General features: G+C 36.4%; 2 protein-coding genes and 1 non-coding gene across 5 annotated transcripts in view; 2 read left to right on the top strand and 1 right to left on the bottom strand.

The window, feature by feature from the left end:
* Positions 1–18,319, bottom strand: part of Mtrex (Mtr4 exosome RNA helicase) — a 96,768-nt gene extending 78,449 nt beyond the window's left edge. Inside the window, exons 1-5 of the mRNA XM_004848514.4 lie at positions 17,918–18,319; positions 11,637–11,774; positions 9,736–9,802; positions 4,329–4,391; positions 3,308–3,420 (exon numbers count right to left, since the gene is read on the bottom strand). Of these exons, the coding sequence (XP_004848571.1) occupies positions 3,308–3,420; positions 4,329–4,391; positions 9,736–9,802; positions 11,637–11,774; positions 17,918–18,045 (509 nt within the window). The 5' untranslated portion in view covers positions 18,046–18,319. The remainder of the gene's footprint in view (positions 1–3,307; positions 3,421–4,328; positions 4,392–9,735; positions 9,803–11,636; positions 11,775–17,917) is intronic.
* Positions 10,071–10,177, top strand: LOC147824565 (U6 spliceosomal RNA). The gene has a single exon (XR_015442325.1). It is a non-coding gene; the product is annotated as a U6 spliceosomal RNA (small nuclear RNA).
* A 60-nt stretch (positions 18,320–18,379) lies between the features above and the next one.
* Dhx29 (DExH-box helicase 29) overlaps positions 18,380–24,629 on the top strand; it is a 47,990-nt gene continuing 41,740 nt past the window's right edge. For all 3 annotated transcript variants that reach the window (XM_021261416.2, XM_021261418.2, XM_004848513.4), the window contains exon 1: positions 18,380–18,692. In XM_021261416.2, coding sequence (XP_021117075.1) covers positions 18,512–18,692 — 181 coding nt within the window. In that variant the 5' untranslated portion in view covers positions 18,380–18,511. The remainder of the gene's footprint in view (positions 18,693–24,629) is intronic.

Below are 24,629 nucleotides of genomic sequence, written 5' to 3'. Positions count from 1 at the left end.
GAAAATATAATCTATCTAAAGACCAGAAAATAACATAGATAAAAGTAAAAAGAACATTTAAGCAATTTTTATAACTATAGTCCACATGTTCAAGAAACTAAAGGATAGTCAGAAGATATGGAAGATATCAAAAATAGAGTTTGGGGCTATAATCCTAACAGTACACAAGAACACAAATCCTCAGTGCCGAAATCTCAAAATTCTAACCCTCCCATCACAATTCCCAAAATATAATTCTCAAAAAAAAAATTTAAGTTGTTCAGAAAACATTTATTTACATTTTAAAAGGGGAAGTTGAGGAAATATAAAACCACAACAACATTTCATAGACCACTTTACACAGTAAAATAGACAATAATATTTTTTAGGAAAATATGAACAGGTATACTAGTGACAGTTGCATGTCTATTAACAGTTATGAGCAGAAATAAAGAAAACAGGTCAGGAGGCCAAATGTGCCCAGCCCTGTTATCTTAGTACTATGGGAGACTAAGGCAGAAAGACCCCAAAATCAAGCCAAGCTTGTGCAACTTAGCAGGACACTGTCTCAAAATAAAAAAGGATTAGGGATATAGCTCAGTGAAAGGCCCTGGGTTCAATCACCAATACTGCAACAGAGAAGGGAAAGGGGAGGGGAGGGAAGAAGCAGCCAGCCAGCCAGCCAAATGTATAAATACACATCACTATGGTTGGTAGTTGTATGTACCTAGCTTTATAAGTGCAGTCATCTGAAATACCATGAACAACTCAAGTCTTGACAAAATCTATCAAACATTGGTGGGTTGCTACCATATATGCATTTGCCTGAAAAAAATGAGATTTTTATCTTTCATAAGTGCAGATGTTCAAAAAGCACATCTCATTTTTATGTTCATACACAATTCTTTTTTTTTTTTTTTTTTTGGTACTGGGGATCGAACTCGGGACCTTGCGCTTTCAAGGCAGGCGGCAGAACCACTGAGCTTACATCCCCAGCCCTCATACACAATTCTTAAAAACAAAGTCAAACTTTGTGATAATGTACTTTTGTGCAATAAATTTGCAAAAATGCATAATGTGAATTAGAGCTCTCAAAGTCTTTACACAATTTACTGTCCAGTAGTGGAAATTATGTAAGGCTAAAATACACACAGCACAGCCAACTGTGAAGCACAATGCTGAAAATTTAAAATAAAAAAAGAGGACAAAGAACAAAATTTGATATGTTAGGTGACAAGTAATGGGCAATTCCACCAGAGTAGTCCATAAGAAATAGCCACCTTTCACAATATGTTTTAAGGGATTATGATCAGCACCAAAAACAAACAAAAAAAGGAACTTCTAGCAAAGAAAACTACAATGTTTGAGATGAAAAATGCACACAATGGGATTAAATGCAGATTCAACAATTCAGAAGATTAATGCATTTGAAAATGCAGTATTAGAAATGACCCAAAAATGAAATTCATCGGAAAAACAGTAACATGTCAGCAGTGAGTTGTCAGATACCTCTCAGTGGCCTAATGTAAGTACAGAGTTCCTGAAAGAGAACCACGGGAGCACTGCAAATAACAAACCCAATGCACAAAGAAACATAAAAATACTATACTACAATATATCACAAACAAGCTGCTTAAATTCTGATAAAGATAAAATCATAAAAACAATCAGTGAGAAAGATACTATTACTTATGAAGGAACAATGGTAAGGATCACAATAGACTTGTAAAGAATGATGCAAGATGGTGGGGGGTTGGTTACAAAAGAATTAAGATGTATTATGTACATGTACCAACTCTCCATAAGAAAAGTAATAATCACTATGTACTGCAAACGTACTAATAAAATTGAAAAAAAATGACACAAGTCAAAAGACAATCTTAAAAAAATCAGAACTCTACTCTTACGGAAAACATCTTTCAAAAATGAAAACATAAGACTTTTTTAGATGTACAAATGTTAAAAATAATTGTTTTTTTGGTACTGGGGATTGAACTCAGGACCTTGTGCTTTAAAAATAATTTTTAATCAGGAGACTTGTACTACAACAAATGTTTAAGACATTTCTTTATGCAGAAGGAAAATAACAACATAAAGAAACCCTGATCAAAAAAAATTATCAAGATAAATCATTTACTTGAAAAACACATCAAAAAAATATATTTATATAATCTATAGAACAGAACATAAAATTTGAAGGACGAAGCTACAATATTGAAGGCAAAGTTTAATCATTAAGTGCCCACATTAGATAAAAAAAAGGTCTCAGCCCGGGGATTTGGCTCAGTGGTTCCGCTGCCTGCCTCGAAAGTGCAAGGTCCTGAGTTCGATCCGCGACACCAAAAAAAAAAAAAGAAAAAGAAAAAAAAAGGTCTCAAATCAATTACCTCACTTTTCTTCCCCAAATAACCAGTAAAAGAAGAGCAAATGAAGTGAAAGATCAGAATGAAAACCAATGAAATGGAAAACAGACCAGATTAAAAAAAAATTAATGAAACCAAAAGCTGGACATTTTAAAAGATCAATAACTGACAGAACTCTAGCTAGATCAGGGGAAAAAAAGAGAGAGAAGCAAAGATCACCCTGATACCAAAACCAGTAAAAAATCCCATCATAATAAAACTAAAAAAGCAATAACCCTCAGGAACACAGATGTGAAAATTCTTAACAATATAGTAATATATTTATATAATCATGACCAAATGCAATTTCTCAGAATTATTCATCATTTGAAAAGCAATCAACATGTTTCATCACACTAGCAGAACCAAAAAGAATCACTTCAATCCATGCAAATAAGCATATGAGAAAATCCAGTATCTAAATACTTTATATGCACATACACAACACACATAATCTCTGCAAACTAAAAACAGAAGGCATCTTTCCCAGGCTGATAAAAAACCATCTATGAAAAACCCACAGGTTTAATTATGAAAAACAGAATATCAGGAATTTCCTTTAATATCAGGAATTCTATTAAAAACACTACACTGGAGGTCCTAGTTAGTTTATTAGGGTGAGAAAAAGAAATTAACATATTTAAATATAAAGACATAAGCATAACCAGCTTTATTTTACATAAATCAAACCAAAACAGAAATTTTTAATGACAAAAAAATTACAAAATATAGTATAGTGACTTGTTTGCTGTTTTGAGACAGGTCTCACTGTGTAATTCAGGTCAGGCTGGCCTTGAACCCACAATGTAGCCCAGATGGGATTCAATGAAGCCCCAGCCTTCCAAGTGCTGGGATTACAGGTATATGCCACCATGCCCACTAAAAAAGTAAATTTTTAAGATTTCATTAAAAAGAAAGTTACTTACTCAGCACATACAGTTTTTCCCGCTGATGTATGTGCAGATACTAAAACAGACTGATTATTATCAACACACTGAATGGCTTCTCTTTGGAAAGCATCAAGTATAAATGGGTATTCCTATAAAAAAAATTAATTACTGGATGAAAAATACATAGCTATCTCAAAGCACACTCTAAATAAAAGAAAGCTTAACTCAAAAGCACTATATTAGTATTATTTATGATTCTATATAGGAAATATACTATATTTACTGATATACTGAAGAATATTATACTATATTATACTATAGAATACTATACTATAGAACACTATACTATATTTACTATATATACTGAAGAATTTTAGAAAGAGGAAACATCTTTTGCCAGACATCATAGAAGTTAGTTCTGCTATTTAATCTTTCAAATATACTTGTATACACATTAAATTAATAAAATATTTACTGTTTACCAAGAATAGTACTGTGCAACATATTTTCCAAACATTACCACTAATCTTCATAACATTAAAATAAGCATTTTCTTTTCGTAACAAGAACTGAGGCTCTGAAAATATCTCACTTAAGTACACACAGCAGAGGCAGAATAATACATCTATTAAGACTTTTAAGAGTTGATGCTTACTCCATCATATTGCCTTTTTTATTTAGACAAAATTACTTGGGAAAAAAGTAGCCTCAAAATTTTTTAACCTTTTAAGATCTATTAGAACTTCAAAGCCCAGCTAATAAAAGCAGAGTTTATATTTCATTAGAAGTTTATTTAAACCCTAAAGGTACAGGCAAAATTTGTATATATGCATTTGTTTTTTAACAGAAAGGATGACAACTTTCATTAAATTCTTTTAATCTCATCACATGATACTTGATTTCCAGCATGGTTGTTTACTATTCACTACATTTTGTAGTTGACTTCTTCGTGGCAAATTTACATTGGGAAGTACACAAGTTTCATTTGAAATTTTTTTTGAAGATTTCTAAGAAAGTCTCACAAAACTTTGCCAACTGTATAATCCAAAGCACAAACCTTTGCTGCTTTTCCAATTCGAGGTTTAAGTGGTAAATAATCTTCATCTGCAGGAAGCGCAACCTGTTGTCAAATTTACAAAAAATTACAAATCTATTTGATGATTCAACACTCCAAAATTAATAAAGGTCTGAAAAATAGAACTGATGAACTAGAATGTTTCTTTTCTTTTTATTTTTTTGGTACCAGGGATTGAACTTGGGTCCTTCTGCTTGGGAGGCAAGTGGAGGCACCACTGAGCTAAATCCCCAGCCCTCTTTTATTTTTATTTTGAGACAGGGTCTCATTAGTTTTCTGAGGCTGGTCTCAAACTTCCGAACCTAAGCAGTCCTCCCACTGCAGCCTCCTGAATGGATGGGATTAAATGCATGGGCCACTATAACCAGCTAGAATGTTTTGATAGTCATGGGTACTATAAGAATAAATACCTTTAAGTATAAGACAAAAAGTTAAAGCTATAATAATCAAATACTGTATGCCTCTACAGTACTAGCATTGGCCTAAGGGTAAAGTTACTGAAGACTTGTAAGGCTGTACCCCTGAAGAAACTGTGCTTATTAAGGTCCAGTAGCTATCTTACCTATCTTATTTTGCATACCAACTGTATTTACTGACATTGATGAATGTTCAAAAAAGCTGAATAAACGTATATGGTATGTCACCATATGAAAGAAAACTATGTAGAATAAAATAATATTCTTTATTGTCTGGATCAGGAAATTAACTTTCTTCTAGTAAAGATTAAGATCTTGAATTCACAATGTACTTTAAAGTCCCAAGGCTCAAAAATACCAGTCATGCTTACATATTTCTAACTATACAATAGGAACCTAACCAATTATCATATAGTCTACAAGACCAAATTAAGAGACACACAGAAATTAAGTATCTTTTTTTTTGGTATCAAGGGATTGAACTCAGGACCTTGCACTCGCGAGGCAGGCGCAGTGCCACTGAGCTAAATCCCCGGCCCCCTCAAGTATCATTTTTAAAAGCAAAATTTCTATTAAGAAAACTAGATGAGATTAGCTGCCTTAGAAATACTGAGAGATTGTCAGTAAACTTGTGACTCAATTATAATCAAGATATCATGGGCAGTTTCAGAAAGGAATGTCTAAGAACTGACTATAAAAAAAGAGGAACCTAATAAATTCTTAAATTTAATGAATAATTTCAAGTATGAAGAATGTGTCAGAAAAAATGTGATGTTCAAAATGGAATCTATAGGGCTGGGGATTTAGCTCAGTGGCACCATGCCTGCCTCACAAGCGCAAGGTCCAGAGTTTGATCCCTGGTACCACAAAAAAAAAAAAAAAAAAAAAGGAATCTATAAAGAGGAAACAATTTGGTAGTTTATCCAGCAGTTTAGAAAAGTTAACTTATGAGTGAGTTGTTTCACATATCAGGAAGGTAAATAAAAACTTCTGGGGATAGGACTAGTTACATCTTTCTTTAAGACAGTTCTTCTATTATGATTCCAAGAAATGTTATTAAATTATAAGTTACTATGAGTTATTAAATTCAATTCCCACACAGTTTAATACTTCAGAGAACTATCTACCCACTAAATTTAAAGAAATTAGATTCTTTAGAACACTTCCTGTATCTCTTACATGTATGATGAATATGAGACTATCCTACAATATCCAACCTTTGGTATAGTAACAAAAACAATTTTCTAGATCTGAATGTGAAAGCTAGACCCGAAATGATGTGATTCCCACTATGAATGGTCAATGGAGCCATGCATGGCTGGTTAGTTAGCTGACCTCTATCACATCTCTCTTGATACTTTGTATGACATGAATAAAGAATATTGGCAGTGAACAATTAAAAATTTAACATGTCTGGGATTTAACAACAAAATGTTTTTATATCTCTAAGAATCAAAGAGTTATATTTCTATACTTTGAAGAGTCTAGGTAATAGTAACATAACACACATGTAGAAAAACAGCCCACAGATACACCAGAAAAACAGACCACCAGAACAATGATCAAGATGAAATATTCAGCAATCAGTGGTGATTTTTGACAGAATAATTTCAAAGAATTGGAGAGAAAAGAAATAAATTATACTAGAGTGATTAAAAGATGAATGAAAAGTCAAGACTTCAGATTCTTTTTTTTTTTGGTACTGGGAATCCAACTCAGGACTTTGCGATTGGGCGCCAAGCATGGTGCCACTGAGCTAAATCCCTGGCCTCTCAGATTCTTAAGCACACCACTCAACAGAAATTATGAGAAAGGACCATGTCTTTTTTCTTGTTTTATTTTTAGTAGATAATAAAACATAACTGGCACTAAAATATTTGTTTTGTTTTTTGGTACCAGGGATCAAACTAAGGACCTTGCGCTTGCAAGCCAGGTGGCAGAACCACTGAGCTAAATCCCTGGCCTATTAAAATATTTGTTTAATGAATGGCTACAACCAGGAGAGAAAAACCAATACAGTGGTTAAAATGCATCCTAAGACAAAAGATGCTTTTCAATGTTCTATGCTGATTTTTTTAAAAAAGGCAAATATGTAGAGAAAGAGAGTCTAGTCAATGAAATTGACAAAGTCTTTGTGGAGACATAAGATACAACCACAAAGACTGGCAGAACAACCATCATTAGCCCACAAGGCATAATGCTTTTTCCTTTCAGTGGACGTGAAAAGAACAAATGTGCTTAGTGATGAAGGTTTTAGTCAGAGGACACTAAGCTGACATCCTTAAGCTTCTGCAGGAGGAGATAAGTTACTGAGAAAGAAGAGGAGACAAACTGGCAAACCTGAAGATAATCATGGAGCACAGGGAGAGTTTTTTAAGTCTTCAGGGCTGTTTTCTCTGTCCTTCACAGCCCAGAGCATTGCCTAGGCTCTAAAATAAGTATTAAGTGAGTGACCAAATGGGCATTACACTTGACAAACTAAGTGCTGTTTTAAGGAAGCATAGAGGAATGTTTATCACAAAGAGGTATTGTAATAGATAAATCTGTATCAAAAGCCATTTTTATTAATTTGGAATTTCTCTGCTTATTCTCTATAGACTGAAGATTCTTCAACTGCCCAACAACTTGCTATAAAGTTTTACTGTAATGATGAAAGGCTTAATTGAAGAAAATAGTGATAGTTATATTATGTCTCTTGTATGTATAAAATCTCACTTCTAAATGGATACAAGCCACCAGGGACAACAATCCTGTGGCAGAATAAAAGAAAATGCAATTATCAGACATTGGAGAAAGACATGCAATACCAAATGATCTGCAAAAAATGGCATGGTATTTGACTTCAAGAATACAAGAATTTACTAAATAAATATTTACTGGCAGCAAAATACCCAGGTTCTCAGACATGGAATTGAGACACCTGAAAAACAACTTGGTGAAGAGGAAAAAAGGAAGCAGACTTCTAGGAACACTAGAAAGGAAAACTAGAAACTACAGAGAAGCAGCAAAAACAGCACAATACAGAGAAGATAAGAAAGTAATCAGGAAAGCTCACTTGGCTCGGGGTGGGGTGGGGTGTCCATAAACCTATAGGCACACAGAGGGACATGAAAACTGGGAGCTGCTGAATGGTAAAGACAGGGCAGGATTAAGCATTCAGACACAAAAATGTGAGTGTGGAAACAAAATAGTTCTTAGCAATGACTATCATCCTCACCCCTGCCATATCTGGTGGATTCCAATATTGCAGACCCTGGAAAGAAACTCCTCGTTCAAAAATATGGAGGAGTTATTTTTGGACTCATTTCTTTTTTATTATTTCATTGGTTTTCAGGGGGCTGATGCAGGTGACCATATACTCACAGATACTTTAAAAACAATGAGGACATGATAAAGGGATCCATCAACTTCTAGATGACACAAATATTAATTAGAATTACTGAAAAATAACCTAAGATTAATTAGAATTACTGAAAATTTAAAAGGCAACACAAAGGACATGAAAAACCTGTTTATAGAAATAAAACTTTCCAACTGTAGTTGGAAAAACTTATGTGAGGCATATAGAAACCCAAATAGCCATAATCAGAGAAGAACTTCTACGTAACACATCACATGCAAAATCCTAAGTCCAACAGAAGGACAGAATCTTAAAAGCAGGTAGAGACAAAGTAAACCCATTATTATTACAGCAGACTTTTCAACACAAACCTTAAAGGCCAGGAAAGTTTGGAATAAAGTGGTTCAAACCCTAAAACAACTTCCAACCTAGACTGATACATCCTGCAAAACTATCTTTCAAAACTGATGCAGAAACAGGTATGTCCATGACAAAGAAAACTTTAAGAAATTCATGACCACTAGCTAATTCTTGGACAGAGGATTAACATCTAGAACAAAGAACTCAAAAAAATGAGACTGCCAAGAACCAATAAAAAAATGGGCAAGTAAAATGAATAGACAGTTGTCAGAAGTAGTAGTAAAAATGGCCAATACATACAAGAAAATGTTCAACATCCTGATTAGAGAAATGCAAATTAAAACAACATTGAGATTCCATCTTACTCAGAAAAGAGGCCAGGGATTTAGCTCAGTGGTTCCGCTGCCTGCCTCACAAGCACAAAGTCCTAAGTTTGATCTCTGGTACCAAAAAAAAATGTGCAACTCAGAAAGTATGGTCATCATCAAGAAATCAATAATTGCTGGCAAGACTGCAGGGAAAAAGGAACTCTTCTATTTTGTAGGTGGGAATGCACAGTAGTACAACCACTATGGAAATCAGTATGGAAACTCCTCAAAAAAACTAAAACTAGAAATTCCATTCAACCCAGCTATTTCTCTTCTAGATATCTTTCTGAAGGAGTTAAAAGATACCATATTATAATGACACATGAATAGCTATGTTTTTAGCAGCACAACTCATAATAGCTAAATTATGAAAGTGGCCTGTATGTCCATCAATGGATAAAGAAAATATCCTATTTACACACAATGGAATGCTACTCTGCCATAAAGGATAAATTTGAGTCATTTGTAGGAAAATGGATACACTATGAAATATGTTAAGTGAAATAGATTAGACACATTTCATGGTTTCTTATATGAGAAATGCGAAATGTAAGAGCAAAATAAGAGATAATAGGAATTTGAGTGATAGATCTTTTGCAATAGGGAGGAGGACAGGAATTAAGATGTGTTATATACTTATATATCAACTCCTCATGATAAATATAATCACTAAACACTACAAATTTTCTGATAAAATTTACACCACACACACAGAAAAATTGTTAGATCAGCATCTGAACCCAGGCTTCACAGCAAAAGTCCAGCTCTTTTATTAGACAATGTATACCCTGCACAATCTTGTTTCCAAGGCCTTTAAGGTTAAGCTGCTTGCTAATTGTTTTACTACACAGTACAAAGAAAAACCCCATTTTAATACTAAACTACTGTATATTGTTTGTACTTACCTCATGTGTACATCCTTCAACAGTTTCAACGGACTGTACCTTGACCCTGGGCATCAGATCTGCCAAACTTAAAAAAAAAAATTATTAAAATGATGGAGAAATTATTTTTCTAGAGTAAATAATAATCCTCCTAATCTGCACTGTAAAGAAAATTATATTGCCCAACTATCAGTATTCCAAACTGGAAAAACTTTGGCTATTAATATTCAGAAATTTTGTCATATTATTCATACGTAGTATATGCTCAGGATTTAAAATACTCAGTTAACATCTTTTATTACAAATACAGAACAAACTGCCTGGCAAACAGATGATTCAAAAGTTATGTCAGCTTAGTGCTCGCTTCTGCAGCACATATACTAAATTTGGAACGATATAGAGAAGATTAACACGGCCCCTGTGCAAGGACGACACACAAATTCAAGAAGCCATCCATATTTTTTTAAAAAAAAAAGTTATTTTATAAAGTACCATCACTATCTCAAAACGAAGATGGTTATAAAAACACTCTATTGTGGGGGACCACCCCACTGACCATGCCCAAAGCAGGCTGTAAACAGCAGTCTGTAAAGTTACCTTGCAATTAGTTTAAGAAATGAGTCTGACTGAAGCCTACTTGACTGAAGGGAGCAATGTGGATGGCGAGTGGGCCAATATCAGCCCCCCGCCCAACAGCCATGGCACAGACCACAGAATTGGCCTGTGAAGCTATGGGGCTTGACATGAGATAACACTCAGCCGAGGTCACAAGTGACTCACATCCAAATTCGATTCCCAAAATTAAAACCTTCTTTACTAAAAAGACAAGGTTGTTTATCACAACCCATATTTTTTCTGTTCCTTTACAAGCCTTGTCTGCGTCAGCAATGTATCCCTAGTAACTACACATAGCCCCTTCACATAACCCCTTTACCCCAACTTAACTATGATTGTGTCACCACTAATTATCAGCAGTGTTGGCTGGCCAGGGTCTTTGCTGCTTGCCATAGGATACATAAAATAAACTAGTCTAATTTAGATCATAGAAAATCAGATGTATATTTCTATGCTAAACGTATTATTCTCTTATTTATTATACTTCTGAGTTCAATAACCACACTGAATAAACCCTAAAAGTTACAACATTGAGTAAAAAAGACTTTTAAACTACCAATATTATTTTGAAACCTATTACACTAACTTCGGTAAGTGGTGCATCTTAAATATGTCAATGACACATCATTTCAGCATTTACAGAGTAATTTTACTAGCTATAACAATAACTGAAATATAAAAAGTAAACTTCATCTTAATGCTAACCTAGAATACAGCACAGAAGGAAGGGAAAAGCAAATATTATGAAGATCATTATAATAAGAATCAGATCAACTAAAAATACTTGTATCAACTCTAGAAGTTCTAACTTTCAAAATCTGAGAAATATCAATACCAGAAAGTATCCAGCCACAGATATCCTTGGGTTTCCCTCACTGACAAGTGCCTTGAGATTCATAGTCATTCCACTGCTACATGCAACAATGAAAATCTAATTCCTTCTAATATTCCTTCTCACTTATTCCTTCTATTGAATGAGTTACTGTTTCCTTTTATTCTGCTCTCCCAGTGATCATCTTGAGGTATTAACAAATAAAGGAAATCTATCTTTTCTTCTTTAAAAAAAAGTCATAGTTCAAGATTCTCAAAATTGGATTCTAAACTATCCAAAGATTGAGTCATTTCTGCATGGTCATCCAATTGTCTAATCTTAAATGTTCTACATTTACAGGCTTCTATGTATACATAAACAAACTATTTTCGTATCTCCAACTTGGCAAACATTATAAAATACCAACATATAAACAATTTTTAAAACTTCATGCAATCCCCAAATAAAGATACATTTATGACTATGGAACTATTACCTTAGGTCTTCAGTTACTGACTCTTCTATCCTGGGCTTCTTTCCAAAAATGGGTTCATCTGTGCCTTCAAAATCTGTATTTCTCTTGTTTTTTCCACTATTAGTTAACTCTGATGGTAATTTACCATCAGAATGTTTCCTGAAAAGTAAACAGCTTAGAATAAATTCTGTATTACTTCTTAACATAAAGGTAATGTCATAAAATACTGACCCATATAGTATATATACCATTCACCAAAAAAGGGTCATCTTTTAAGCAAATGAATGTTACAAACCAAAACCGAAAAGCTCAGGATACTTGAACCTTTTAATTAGTAAAACTAATAACTATTCTTTTACAGTTCATATTTTTGTAGACAGATTATGATCTGGATCTGAAATGCCTCCCAAAGGCTCATGTGTTGAAGGCATGGACCTCAATGCAGCAGTGATCAGAGGTGGAGCTTTGGGGAAGAGATTAGATCACAAGTCTTTGATCTTATCAATGGATTAATTCATGGGTTCATAATTTGATGAACTATTGGGAGATGTTGAAAATTTAGGGAGTAGGACCCAGCTGAAGAGACTAAGTTTGTGCCTAGGATGTATGTGTATGCGTGTTTATCTTGTGCCCAGCATCTCATCCTCCACCTTTCTCTGCTTCCTGGCTGTCATGAAATGAACAGCCTCCTCTACCATGTAGTCCCACTGCCAAGATACTCTGCCTCACTTCAGGCCCAAAACAGTGGATGGAGCCAGGCAAACATGGGCCCAAACCTTTGAAATAGTGAGCCAAAATAAATCTTTCCTGCTGTAAATTAATTTTCCTGATTATGTTATTATAACAATGGAAAACTGACTTACATAGATGTTGAAATATTTTTAAAAATTCGTATTAATAGAAATATCACCATAAATATATTAATAATTTAAAACATTAGGCATTCACATGAGCACTTTCAATAAACATTTAATTAACATATCAGTACACGGAAGAAATTTCTGTGTGCGTGGCTGGATTTGTTCGTTCAAGTAGTGACAATAAATGGGTGCTTGAAGGACTGCATAGCTATAGGGAAAGAACTAAATCTGATCATTACTTTCCACATAAGAAAAAGACCAATTCCATGTGAATTTTGGATCTAACTGTGAAAGTCAAGAATAACAAAGCCTCTAGAAGACAACCAAAAAATCTTTAGGACTTGTTAGGTATAAAATTACTTACTAAAACATTAAGGTATGCTTAAACTGGACTGCATGAACATTAAGAATTTCTATTCATTAGAAGGCACCATTAAGAAAGTAAAAGAGGGCCAGGGATTTAGCTCAGTGGATCTGTTGCCTGCCTCACAAGCACAAGGTCCCAAGTTCGATCCCTGGTACCAAAAAAACAAAAAGAAAGAAAGTAAAAGAGCCTGGAGTACTACTTCAAAAAGGGGATAAACTTGAGGCATTTTTAGATAAACAGATGCACCTTAACACTGTAATCTTAAGTGAAATAAATCATACACACAAATTTAAATATCGCATTGTTTCTTTTGTGTGAGAAACTGAAAGTATAACTAAGGAGCAAAATGGAGTATAGATATGAGGAAGTAGGACAAACTTTTTCAAATGGGAAAGGGAAAAAAAGGTAGGGGGAGACAAGAGAGAAGGAAGGGAAATGGCATTTATTTAAAGAAAAAAGATGAAAAAAATGGAAACAGAGGTTTTGTAAATGGGGAAAGGGAGATATGGAATGAGGGGAAGGGGACAAAAAAAGAATTGATGTGTTATGTACATGTACAAATCCCCCATGATGAATGTGATCATTACTAATGTGTACTAAAAAAATTTTTTTAAAAACAGGCAAGACAAAAGATATACATACCTATAACTGAAAAAGGAATGCATATAAAATATTGGGGTAAGGAGTATAAACCAATTTTTAGAAAGGCATCCCATTAAAAAAATCAAAAGATTTAATAGGGAATTTATAAGAAAGGATAGCCAAATGGTTGATAAGTACACAAAAAAGTGAACATTATTCCTAACCAGGAAATGTAAATTAGATAATACTAAGTCAGGAACTAAAATTTTTTGATTTTAGAATCCTTTCCCAGACTTAAAAATTATAGAAAACTCCAAAGAATTGTGCTCAGGTGATTTTATTAATATTTACTCAGACATTAAAACTAAATTTAAAAGTACTTAAGGGGTGTAGGAGAATAGCTCAGTGGCGGAATGCTGCATACTTAGTGAGGCCCTAGATTTAATCCCCCACTACTGCCCCCTATATTTCTCATTAATTTGCCTTAAAATGGTAACAATCAAAACATTTTTTATAGAAAATAACTTTTACTGTTTTATATTCTTACAAATCTCTGTCATCTGTTTCTGCATTCAACTTGATGTGACATGTTTTAGCTGAAGTTTATGAAGAAAAACCCAGCCTCATACAGGTACACAACTGAAAAAAGGCAGAATATTTTTTTTTTTGGTACCGGGAATCGAACTTGGGTCCTTGCGCTTGCATAGCAAGTGGTGAAACCACTGAGCTAAATCCCCAGCCCCAAAAGGCAGAATATTTTAATAGGCTTTTCAGATAATTGTGACTCTTCCTCTAACATCATCCCAGAACTCACTCATACTTTGAGAGCCATTGCTAGAGCTACTATCCACATTTTATAGTTTGTATTAAATTTTACAAAACAATATTCACCCAAAGCCAGACACAAAAGAACTTTTTATGTGATTGTATTTATATGTCGTAAGTCACAGATGAAAAAACATGTTTTATCACTACAGTCATTTTGCGGGGGGGGATAAAAGAGGTTTCTATAATATTCTTTTCTTCCTGAGTAGCGGCTGTACAAGTATGTTCATGTCATAAAAATTCATTCCACGACCTCATTTTTCTTTGCATGTTTTACTTATTTTTAAAAAGACAGTAATACACAGTGATATTGATCTATATGCTTGAACAATCTTTCCAAAATGAAGCTTTCCAAAATTTAAAAATCCTCTCACTCCCAATTTCCTGTATCTGTTGTTAATTACTACTGTGGACTTCCTTTGGACAAACCATCAATATCCTTGGTTCTCAGAAAAATAATACAGTTGGACAATAATTATAGTCTTTCAATTTTAATATTCTATTATTTTGAGTAAGCATCAGCTCTACCACCATACTTAAAGTAATTCTACTAGGAGCTAGTGAAGACTAGCTCTCAACCTTTAAAAAAAAATCATGGTAGGACATTTGCAAAATAGCTTATAATTCTTTTTGGGGTTTTTTTAGTACATGTTTATACTTTGCAGTTTTTCTTAGTGCATGTTTATAGTATACAATGATCACATTTCTCCTGAAGTTGGTACATGTACTTATCTCAATTCTTTTTTTAATCCTTTCTTACCCTTTCTTCCATCTCTTCGTCACCTTCCTTATATGTAAGATTATCTCAATGAAAGTAACTTATTATTCTTTTTTTCGGATACCGGAGCTTGAACTCAGGACCTTGTGCTTTCGAGGCAGCCTTGGCGCCACTGAGCTAAATCCCGACCCAGTAACTTATTCTTTAATACCGTGTGTTAGGCTTCTAGGTATACAGTTCTTTTGGAGGGGGGAGGGTTGTATGTATGTCACATGTGGAACATGCAGAGTTAAAACACCTGAGTTATCCAGAAAAAAAGTGTCATATATAGATAACCAATTACTCCTAAGGTTTTGACTCACTGAAATTATCTTAAAATGTTATTTCTGGAAATTCATTAAGGTCAGCACACTTCTCTTTATGGCACCAGAAAGAGGACCAAACTTGGGGATTGAGACCAAACAACAAATTTGACAGACTAATTAAAATCAATTGTTTAACAAACTCAAATTGAGTTAGTTTGCAAAATTAGCCAGTAATCATTCAAAAACTACAAGGTCATGAAAGTCAAAGAAAGATTGGTCCAGACTAAAAAGACATGACAGCTAAATCATGTAATCCAACGTAGAATAGGAATAACACTGTAGATAATAGTACTATGTCAATGTTAACTACATAATTTGGGGTGGTAGTGGTACCAGGGATTGAATGGTGAGATTGAACACATGCTAAGCAAGCGTTCTACCACCGAGCCACATGCTAAACCCTTTTTAAAATTTTTTTTTAAGTTTTGAGATAGTCTTGTTAAATTGCCTAGGCTAGCCTCAAGCCGTTGCAAGCATCAGCCATGGCACCAGACCCAATTTCCTAATTGTGATCATTGTAATCTGTATTGTGGTAATATAAAAGGCCCTTACTTTCAGAAAATATACACTACAGTAAGAATTTAGAGGAAAATTGGCAACACATCCACATCTTCCTCTACACACTTGAGAGAAAAGTATAAACACATGACCATACATACATGTATGTGTGTTTAAAAGGAAGAAGAGAAACAGGATAAAACGTGAAACATTAATGTTTGGAATACTTAGGTGAAAAGTGTACAAGAATTGTAACTTTTCCCATAAGTGCCATTCTGACAACTTTTCCCATAAAGCACTAGCTATCAATGACTTAATAAGGTCTTGTTAAAAGTTCACAAAAGGGGCTGGGGATTTAGCTCAGTGGTTCCGGTGGAGTTTGATCCCCGGTACCAAAAAAAAAAAAAAGTTCACAAAAAGCCAACTTGAAGGGTTCTCACTGATCTCTGATTAGAAATTCAAGTATCAAAAGTAATAATGGAAGTCAGCATGGTGGCTCACACCTGTAATCCCCCCCACTTTTTTTTTTTTTTTTTTTTTTACCGCTGATTGAACTCGGGACCTTGCCCTTGCAAGGCAGGCAGCGGCACCACTGAGCTAAATCCCCCGCCCCTGTAATCCCATTTTAACCTACTGATCTATCTTGGTGTAGAACAATGAGACATCCTTCATCTTAGATGAAATAGGAAGTACATTATGCCACAATTCTCATCTAAAACAACAGAAACTGAATCTACTGTAAGCAAGTCTCCAGAGCAGTAATGTAAAATATATATGTATAGTTAGATAATGCAAGGTGTGCATGTAATTTAAAAATTTCTAACCATGCTCAAAGCTAAAAAGTGAAATAAATTTTAAATATTTTATTTAGCCCTATATAAAAAATACTATCATTTTAAGTATAATCAAGATAAAAATGAAGGCCAGGTATGGTGGTGCACACCTGTAATCCCAACATTTGGGAGACTCAGGCAGGAGGATCCCTGGGAGTTCGAGGTTAGCTTGGGCTCCACAGTGAACTGCATAGTGAGACCTTCATATAAAGTTTTCAAAATATGATGTGTTTTATCTCTGACAAGCCAGATTTTAAGTAATATAGCTATTAACAGTTATAGGTGGACAGTGACTATTAAACAATGTGGATTTAGATAAAAGGTCTATTTACAGTAAATACTGGAGGAAAACAGAAGTTAAATGACAGCACAAGAAAGAAATCCAAGATGTGGGAAACTTCAGGACAAGAGGTGTTCCTTCTGCAACAAGCTCTTTTTCCTTATGCCACTGATTGTGTTTGGAAGACTGAGAGGTCAAACCTGGTACCTAAATTCAAGTTAATAGCTTTTCTTTGTTCTATAAATGGTTCTGTACGTTTTATTGATCCATACATTGTTAGGGTCCAGTATTTTTTTTTTTTTTTTTTTTTGGTACCGGGGATCGAACTCGGGCCCTTGCGCTTGCGGGGCAGAGGGTCCAGTAAATTTTAAGTTTCTCTAAATAAGTTCACCATATCTAACATTTACCTTCACAACGTGGTAGGTATCGTTAGGCGTTTTACATTCTCTTGTTTAATCCTCACAACAATCCTTGTGGTAAACACAGTTGAATCTCCATTTTATGGACGAGAAAATTACAGCTTCAACATTAAATATCTCTCCCTTATGTTTCTTTTTGACCTTTCCCCTCTGAGACACTTTTTCCTAAATTTGTTCCACCTGTATTCAACTATTCATCACTCCTGCTTAGTAAAGACTACGTCGAGGTAACAGGCTGGTGCTACAGCACCAAGAGAAACCTTACCGACCTTCACGATCCCTCGCCAAAGATAGCGGTAGAAGTCAGCGACGCGCGCCTAAAGAAGCACCGCGGCAGGAGCTCACGCTGCCTACGAACAAGAACATCGGGAAAAGCTAATACTCCATGTTTCCCCGAACCAACATTCTACGTCTCTCTCCAACTATTTTCCTCAATCTTCTTCACTTTCCTAATCCACTCAATCTACAGCCACTTTCTTGTGCTCTTCCAAGAATCGTGTTTTCTTCCCTCAGCACCAAAAGGAAAAACAAAAACAACTTGGACGTCTTCCTTACCCGGCCTTGTCTGCAGACCCTGGAAGTCCTTTCCATTTCCCCTTCTCTTTGTCTTTCTTGGGTCCGGCTTCAGTAGTTGAGTCGTCCTCGAACACGCTGAACAGCTCATCACCAAAAGCAGCCGCCATCTTTCGAAGCAACACCGAACCTCCCTCCTACCCACAGTCCCCCGCGACCGCACCGGCAGTGACGCCAAATGAAGTTGCCACGGTAGCCCATAGGAGACAAAAGTAATCAAGTCGCAAGTCCTACTGACTTGTTTTGATTTTATGTTTATGTTTTTGTTTTGTTTTGTTTTGTTTTCTCCTTTCCGATTACTGGTAGCTAGGTAGGTCAGGAGCGAGAGAGAATAGCCCGTTTCGTGCACCGCACCCAGCAAGCAGTAGGTTCCTGGGGACAGGGAGCGGGATAGCGAGGAGGCGGAGTCTGGTAAATCAGACCAATTGTGAAGCAGCAGTCACCCCGGCCGGAGAAGCCCCGGATGGAGCACCTAGTTGGCGGGGCGGGAGCTGGGAAAAGTGAAGAGATCTCTGGGGTATTGCTTTAGGAGAGCCAGAACGTGGACCTGGGAGATTCTTCTACTACAGCTGTAGCATGGGTGGCAAGAACAAGAAACACAAGACCCCGGGGGCCGCGGCGGTCCGGGCCGCCGTGTCTGCTTCCAGAGCCAAATCTGCTGAGGCTGGAGCTGCCGGGGAAGCCCAAAGCAAGAAGCAGGTGGCCAGGCAGACCCCCGCCGTCGCTCCCAGCGCCCGGGAGCCCCGAGTCAAGCAAGGTGAAAGGTGTCGCGCGGCTCCTGGTTATCCACCCTGAAATCTTGCTCCTTCTCCCGAGGAAAGCCTTGGGCTCAAAATTCGTTTTTCCCACACCCGGCCTGCTGGCTCTCCAGGGGTGGCCATTATGTACATCGATCTAAGCATGTTAGGACTGCAGGGTTCTGGTGGTAGTCCCGTTGCAGCCTTGTGTCTCCCTTCTGATCACACTTTTCTCTTTCCAAGAACAAATACAGTGCTGTTTCGGCAGGGATCCTGCCTGAGCCATTATCAGCTAGGCCAATGCAGAGACAGGTAGGAATAGGAGTTCTTACCTTCTGGGGTTAGCCCCATTTTCTATCAGATCTTCTTATCATTTTCAGGAACGATTTAGTTCCTCTATGTGTTCTAGAAAAAAATCAGTACTTAATAAGAAGTACAGTATTCACACACTGAACACGAATGTGACCTATTTTAAAATTGTCTGCACTGTTTTCCGAAGCCTTGCACTTTTGCTTACTCTGAAAATTGGTTTGATAACTTAGAGATGACGGATTCTTGCTGCAGATCAGCAGACTACTTACGGCTGATTTCCAAAGATGAAAATTATATGTTCCTCTTGCCTTCCCTGCTAGTAGTTCTTTTGGGGGTGTTGATCAACAAATATTTACTAAGCATGTGTGTCTATATATACATATGTATATATACAAATATTTACCATGTGTCTGATATGATGTTGGAAATGAGATGAACAAAATAGACACATTACCTCTCATTCGGCTTGCCTGTCTAATTTTGGAGATAGGTATTAGCTAATCACACAGGTATGTTCCTTTATAGTTGGTAAATGCCACAAAGAAAATCCTGGGAAGAGTTAAGCAAGATAACTTAATTTTTACTAGATAAGAACAGGAATCATGAATGGTCTGAAAAAGTGACAGTTAAGTTGAGATCAGAAGGATGGGAAGAGATTAATTTTGTAAAGCACGGCGAAATAGTATACTGTACCAAGGAGAGGTAAGGAGGACAATATGCAAAGATCTTGAGTCAAAAAAGAGCTTGGGAGGGGAGGGGGGAATGGGATAAAATAAAATATATTAAAAATTTTTAAAAGAGCTTGGGGATTGTGAAGAAGTCAAAATATAAACATTGCCAAAGGAAGAAAGGCTATGAGACTAGATAAATAGGCAAATACCAAATTTTCACCTAAAGAGTGGATGATACTTACTTTGTTTTGTTTTTGTTTTTTGGAGACAGGGTCTCACTATGTACTCTAGGCTGGCTTTGAAGTCACTATGTAGCCCAGGTAGTCATGACCTTATGGCAGTCCTGCCTCAGCCTCCCTGGTGCTGTGGAATTACAGGTGTGCGCCACCATGCCCAGCTTGAATAATACTTCACTGTGCAATTTGTTGTAATCTTTTAACTACAAAGTTATTATGCTTGTAATTACAAATACATGAAATTTCTCTTCGGCTATTCTGTGGCATTTTAACTGTTGATCAGCATCGTTTTTACTTTGCATTTGTCTTTTACTGACATTTGTCTGATTTTTTTTAAATTTTCTGATAGTCATTTCTTGTGTTCTTTGGCTTTTCCTTCCTCCAGATCCCAAATGTGACCCTTTCCGAAAGTGTCCTTGGCAGTATAGTTTCCACCTACGGCCCTCCTAGAAGAGTTTATCTAGTTCCATTACTTCTGTCATTTCCATTTTAGGTAACTTCATAAGCAACATATGGTAGTCTTGTGTCCAAGTTCTAGTCAGCCGTTTCAACATTTATCTGAACTGTTTGGCTCTTTTTCTTTTTTTTTTCTGTTTTGCAAGCATCTCTAATTTTAACATGGCTAATACTAAACCCAGCTTTCCTCCTTCTTCCTTTTTTTTCTGTTTTTCCACATTCCTGTTTGTCCAACATCAAATATTACTTTGAATGCTTTCCTTTCTTCCTTGCATTCCACCTGTGGCCATGGCTCTGTGCATTCTTTACTTACATGTCTTTCCTATACACCTCACTTTTTTTTTTTAGGTACCAGAGATCGAACTCGGGACCTTTCGGTTGTGAGGCAGGTGCCGGAACCACTGAGCTAAATCCCCAGCCCCACCCTCTCACTTTTTACACGTTGTTAAAACATAGTCTAGATTATCATGAATCCCTGGATACCAACAGAGCCATTTAATAGGTCCTCCCTAGCTTTGGTCTTTTTTCCTCTTCCAGTCTTTCCAAAACACCTGTGTCAGATTGGTCTTCCAGAAATGCTACTATGGTTATACTACTTCCCTTTTCTTCCATAGCATCCTCATTGACTTCACAGTAAAATCCGAACCATTCAGCTACCATTGAAGGCCCTCTTTCCAGCCTTTTTACTAATCTTTATTTTCAGCTATAGCAAATCTGGTGCTTCCATTGCTCCAAATGGAACTGCTGGCTTACTGTAATTTTCTCTTCATGAAATGCTACCTATCCATAACACCATCTACCAAAATCCTATAATACCCTTTTTGCATATAATCCCCCCACCACCATGGATCAAATCCCAGGGCACTCTACCAATGAAGTATATCCCCAGCACTTTAAAATACTTTTTTTTGTTTTGAGACAGAGTCTTGATAAATTGCTCAGGCAGCACTCAAACTTGTGATTCTCTTGCATCAGTCTCCAAGTGCTGGGATTACGGTGTTTGTCACTGTGTCCAGCTACCTCCTTTTTAGAATTCTCTCTGATTTGCATAACCCATGTTCATGGTTGTTTATATTCTTTTTCATAGTTTTTCTTGCTTTTGTTTTTGTTTTTTTTTTGGTACCAGGGATTGACTTCAGGACCTTGTGATTTTAAGGCAGGCGACAGCGCCACTGAGCTAAATCCCCGGCCCTATATTATTCTTTTTGATAGTTAGGCCTTGTTCTATGGTACATGAGGAATTACATGAGGAACGGTACATAAGGAATTATACTTTATATATCCTACAAAATAATAGGATATAATAGAAATGTTTTAACATCTATTTATCTATTGCAATGCTATGGAAAAAAATCATTCAAAAAATCCCTTGGATAAATGGTAAAGAAAAATTCAAAGGAATTATTAAAACCAAGAAATCAAGAGAAAAATAAGTACCTATCTACTAAATTTGCAATGAGATTTTAATCTTCTTTTTGAATACTTTTAGAAAATAGGCCTTCTTTGGAGGAAAAAAGTGAAGAAGTACTCCGCTCTTTGTAGTTCCTAAAGTATACATAGTTATTTCCATCCCTCCCTATCTTTTCAGATACTTAGAAGGATGGTACACAGCGCAGTTTATCAAAAAGTGCTGTTGCCAGGGATGTAGCTCAGTGACACCATGCCTGCCTGACAAGTGCAGAGTCCTGAATTTGATTCCCAGTACCAGAAAAAAAAAAAAGTGCTGTAATCTAAAGGCCCAAAACTACTGGTACCACCAAATGGCTCTTGGCACAATTTTGGGTATTCTTGCCATTCCTGTTTATTTCATTTGTTTCTCAAAAAATTTTGGAAGAGCTATTAATATGCCAAGAAAAATTTTAGGCACTGGGGATATCACAAGAAGAAAACCTCACAGCTTTCAAGGACCTTGCATTATAGGAGGGGCAGGGGGAGGGAGAGGTGGAGGCTTATTTTGGGGGGCCAGAAGATAAGCAAAATTTCTTCTACATTGAGTTCTGCTAAGTGCTATGGAGTTTAACATAGCTGGCAGGTAGAGAAGGGTAGAGAGAATATCAGTTTAAGAGAGGAGGTCAGAAGACATCACACAGAGGTGATATTTGCGCAAAGGAGATGTGTGAAGTTAGTATCTGGGTAAGACCTTCCAGGCAGAGAGAACAGTTAAGGCCTTGAGATGCATGGCTTGCGTGTTCTAGAAATAGCAGCTCCTTTCTCCCTTTCTGTTTCTATGTCTTTGCCTTAGAAGTGCCTCCACCTAGCTAGGGAAGGTGCCTATAATCCTAGCACTCAGGAGGCTGAGACAGGAGTATTGCTGTGAATTCAAAGACAGCCTAGACTGTCTCAAAAAAAAAAAAAAACAACAACAAAAACCCCTCCACTTTTAGCCTACTTACAGTTAGCTCAGCTGCTTTGCCACGGAGTGTATCAGACCAAAGTAAGAGGTTCAGTATTTTTTTCTTCTAAGCAAAAGGCTTGTGTTTCTGGAAATCCTTGAAGTTAATTGAAATTTTAAATCCAAGTAGAAATAATACTGGGAGACTCATGTTATAAGTTCATAAAAACCACTGTAAATATGTTAGGGGAGTGTCATCAAAACATTTTGTGAAGGACAGAAAATAGTGACTTGGTAAAGGACAAATGCAATGAGATCTATTTTGGTTTTGCATAAGAATGGTTTCCCATAGGAAACATTTAGGCTGACATGATATGAAGCAGCCAGCTATTGGGAAGTCTGGAGTCTGTATTTGAGGCAGAGGGAACAGCCCAAAGATACAAAGGTGGCAACAAGCCTGGCATGTTATAGGAAAAATATCTTCAGGTGGAGTGTGAGAGGGAAAGTATTAAAATGAGATTAGAGGTTTAGGAAAGGGCTGAACCAGGTGCAATGGGAGGTGGGGAGACTGGTGTTGGTATTTAGTAGCCAACTGACATTAACTGGTGTCCATCTTAAAATTAGTGAAGTAGCTCTGGTTGTGTATACTTCTTTATAGGGCCTAACTCCTCAGATTGTGTCAATTGGCTCTGATTTCTTCTCTTGGCATTTATTATTTTAGATTATTTTGGTAATAGGTTCCTTGCTAATTATATTACTGTGGAATATAAGCCCCATGAGAACAGGGACTGGATCTTATTTGCAACCATAATTCCTGTTTGGATCCCTTGGCCTATTAAGCTTTTTGCAGATGAATGTACTGTTGATCAGAAGGCAATTAAGAGTGCTAACAACTCAGAGTAAGTGTCTTAGTGCTGGTAAGTCACTAACATCATTGTTTGATACAAAGTACAGAGCCGTGTAAAAGAAATACTTTGTAATTGAGTACTGGGCAGTATGAAATTGATTCTTTTGGGGGTTTTTTCCCCATTAATCTTATTGGTACATTTTCGGTATAAAGTACAGTTACATTCATCATTGGGATCTTATACCATGAAATTGATTCTTGTAGTTTTTTTTTTGTAATTAGCTGAGTCACCTTAAGGTAATGACTTAGCTTATCTGTCTTCAATTTCACTTTAATAAATATTTTTTTGAGAGCCAGTTTTATATGTTGCATTTGTAAATTTGGTATTCATAATACTTTTGCCATAGAGACTCTACATACAATCATCCTTACTTCCAGTTAGATTTCCAGTAACTTCTACCATCTGAAACACAAAACCAAATCTTACGGAAAGAGGGCTGTAAGTGCTAAGGAACAGCACTGTCAGAGGTCTTACGCACTTTTGGGAACCAACTTTATTCCATGGGCTATTGACTTAAAATTTGTTGTTGTTGTTGTTGTTTTGGGATGGGGTCTCGTTATATGGTTCAGGCTGGCCTTGAACTCACTTCACTATGTATTCCAGGCTGGCCTTGAACTCATGGGGATCCTCCAGCCTCAGCCTCCCAAGTTCTGGGACTACGGGCATGCGCCACCATGCTTAGCTCTGACTTAAAATTGTATTCAGAATTAGAGTTATCAATTTAACAAGTTTGAAGATCTATTTCTGACACCTTCAGTTTTTCCTGTAACAGGTTAAAGGCTAGGGTTGAAAGCTGTCAGGTTGACATTCTGAATTGGCAGCTGACCAGGCATGGTGGTGGCTCACATCTATAATCCAGCACTCTGGGAAGCTGAGGCAGGAAGCTCTCAAGTTGGAGCCAGAGACAACTTTGCAACTTCGGGCTAGAGACGTAGCTCAATGCAAAGGCCTTGTGTTCAATCCCCAGTACCACCAAAAAAAAGTTAAAAGTACGTTCCAAATCCTGGAATCTTTATTCAAGATGGTTAAATACATATCAACA

Source organism: Heterocephalus glaber, unplaced genomic scaffold (genome assembly GCF_053883595.1).
Source record: "Heterocephalus glaber isolate CG9 unplaced genomic scaffold, H.glaber_assembly_v1.0 deba00001538, whole genome shotgun sequence".
In the NCBI taxonomy this organism is placed as follows: Eukaryota; Metazoa; Chordata; class Mammalia; order Rodentia; family Bathyergidae; genus Heterocephalus; species Heterocephalus glaber.
Note: the sequence above shows the minus strand (reverse complement) of the source record. Positions and strands in the feature narration are given on the sequence as shown.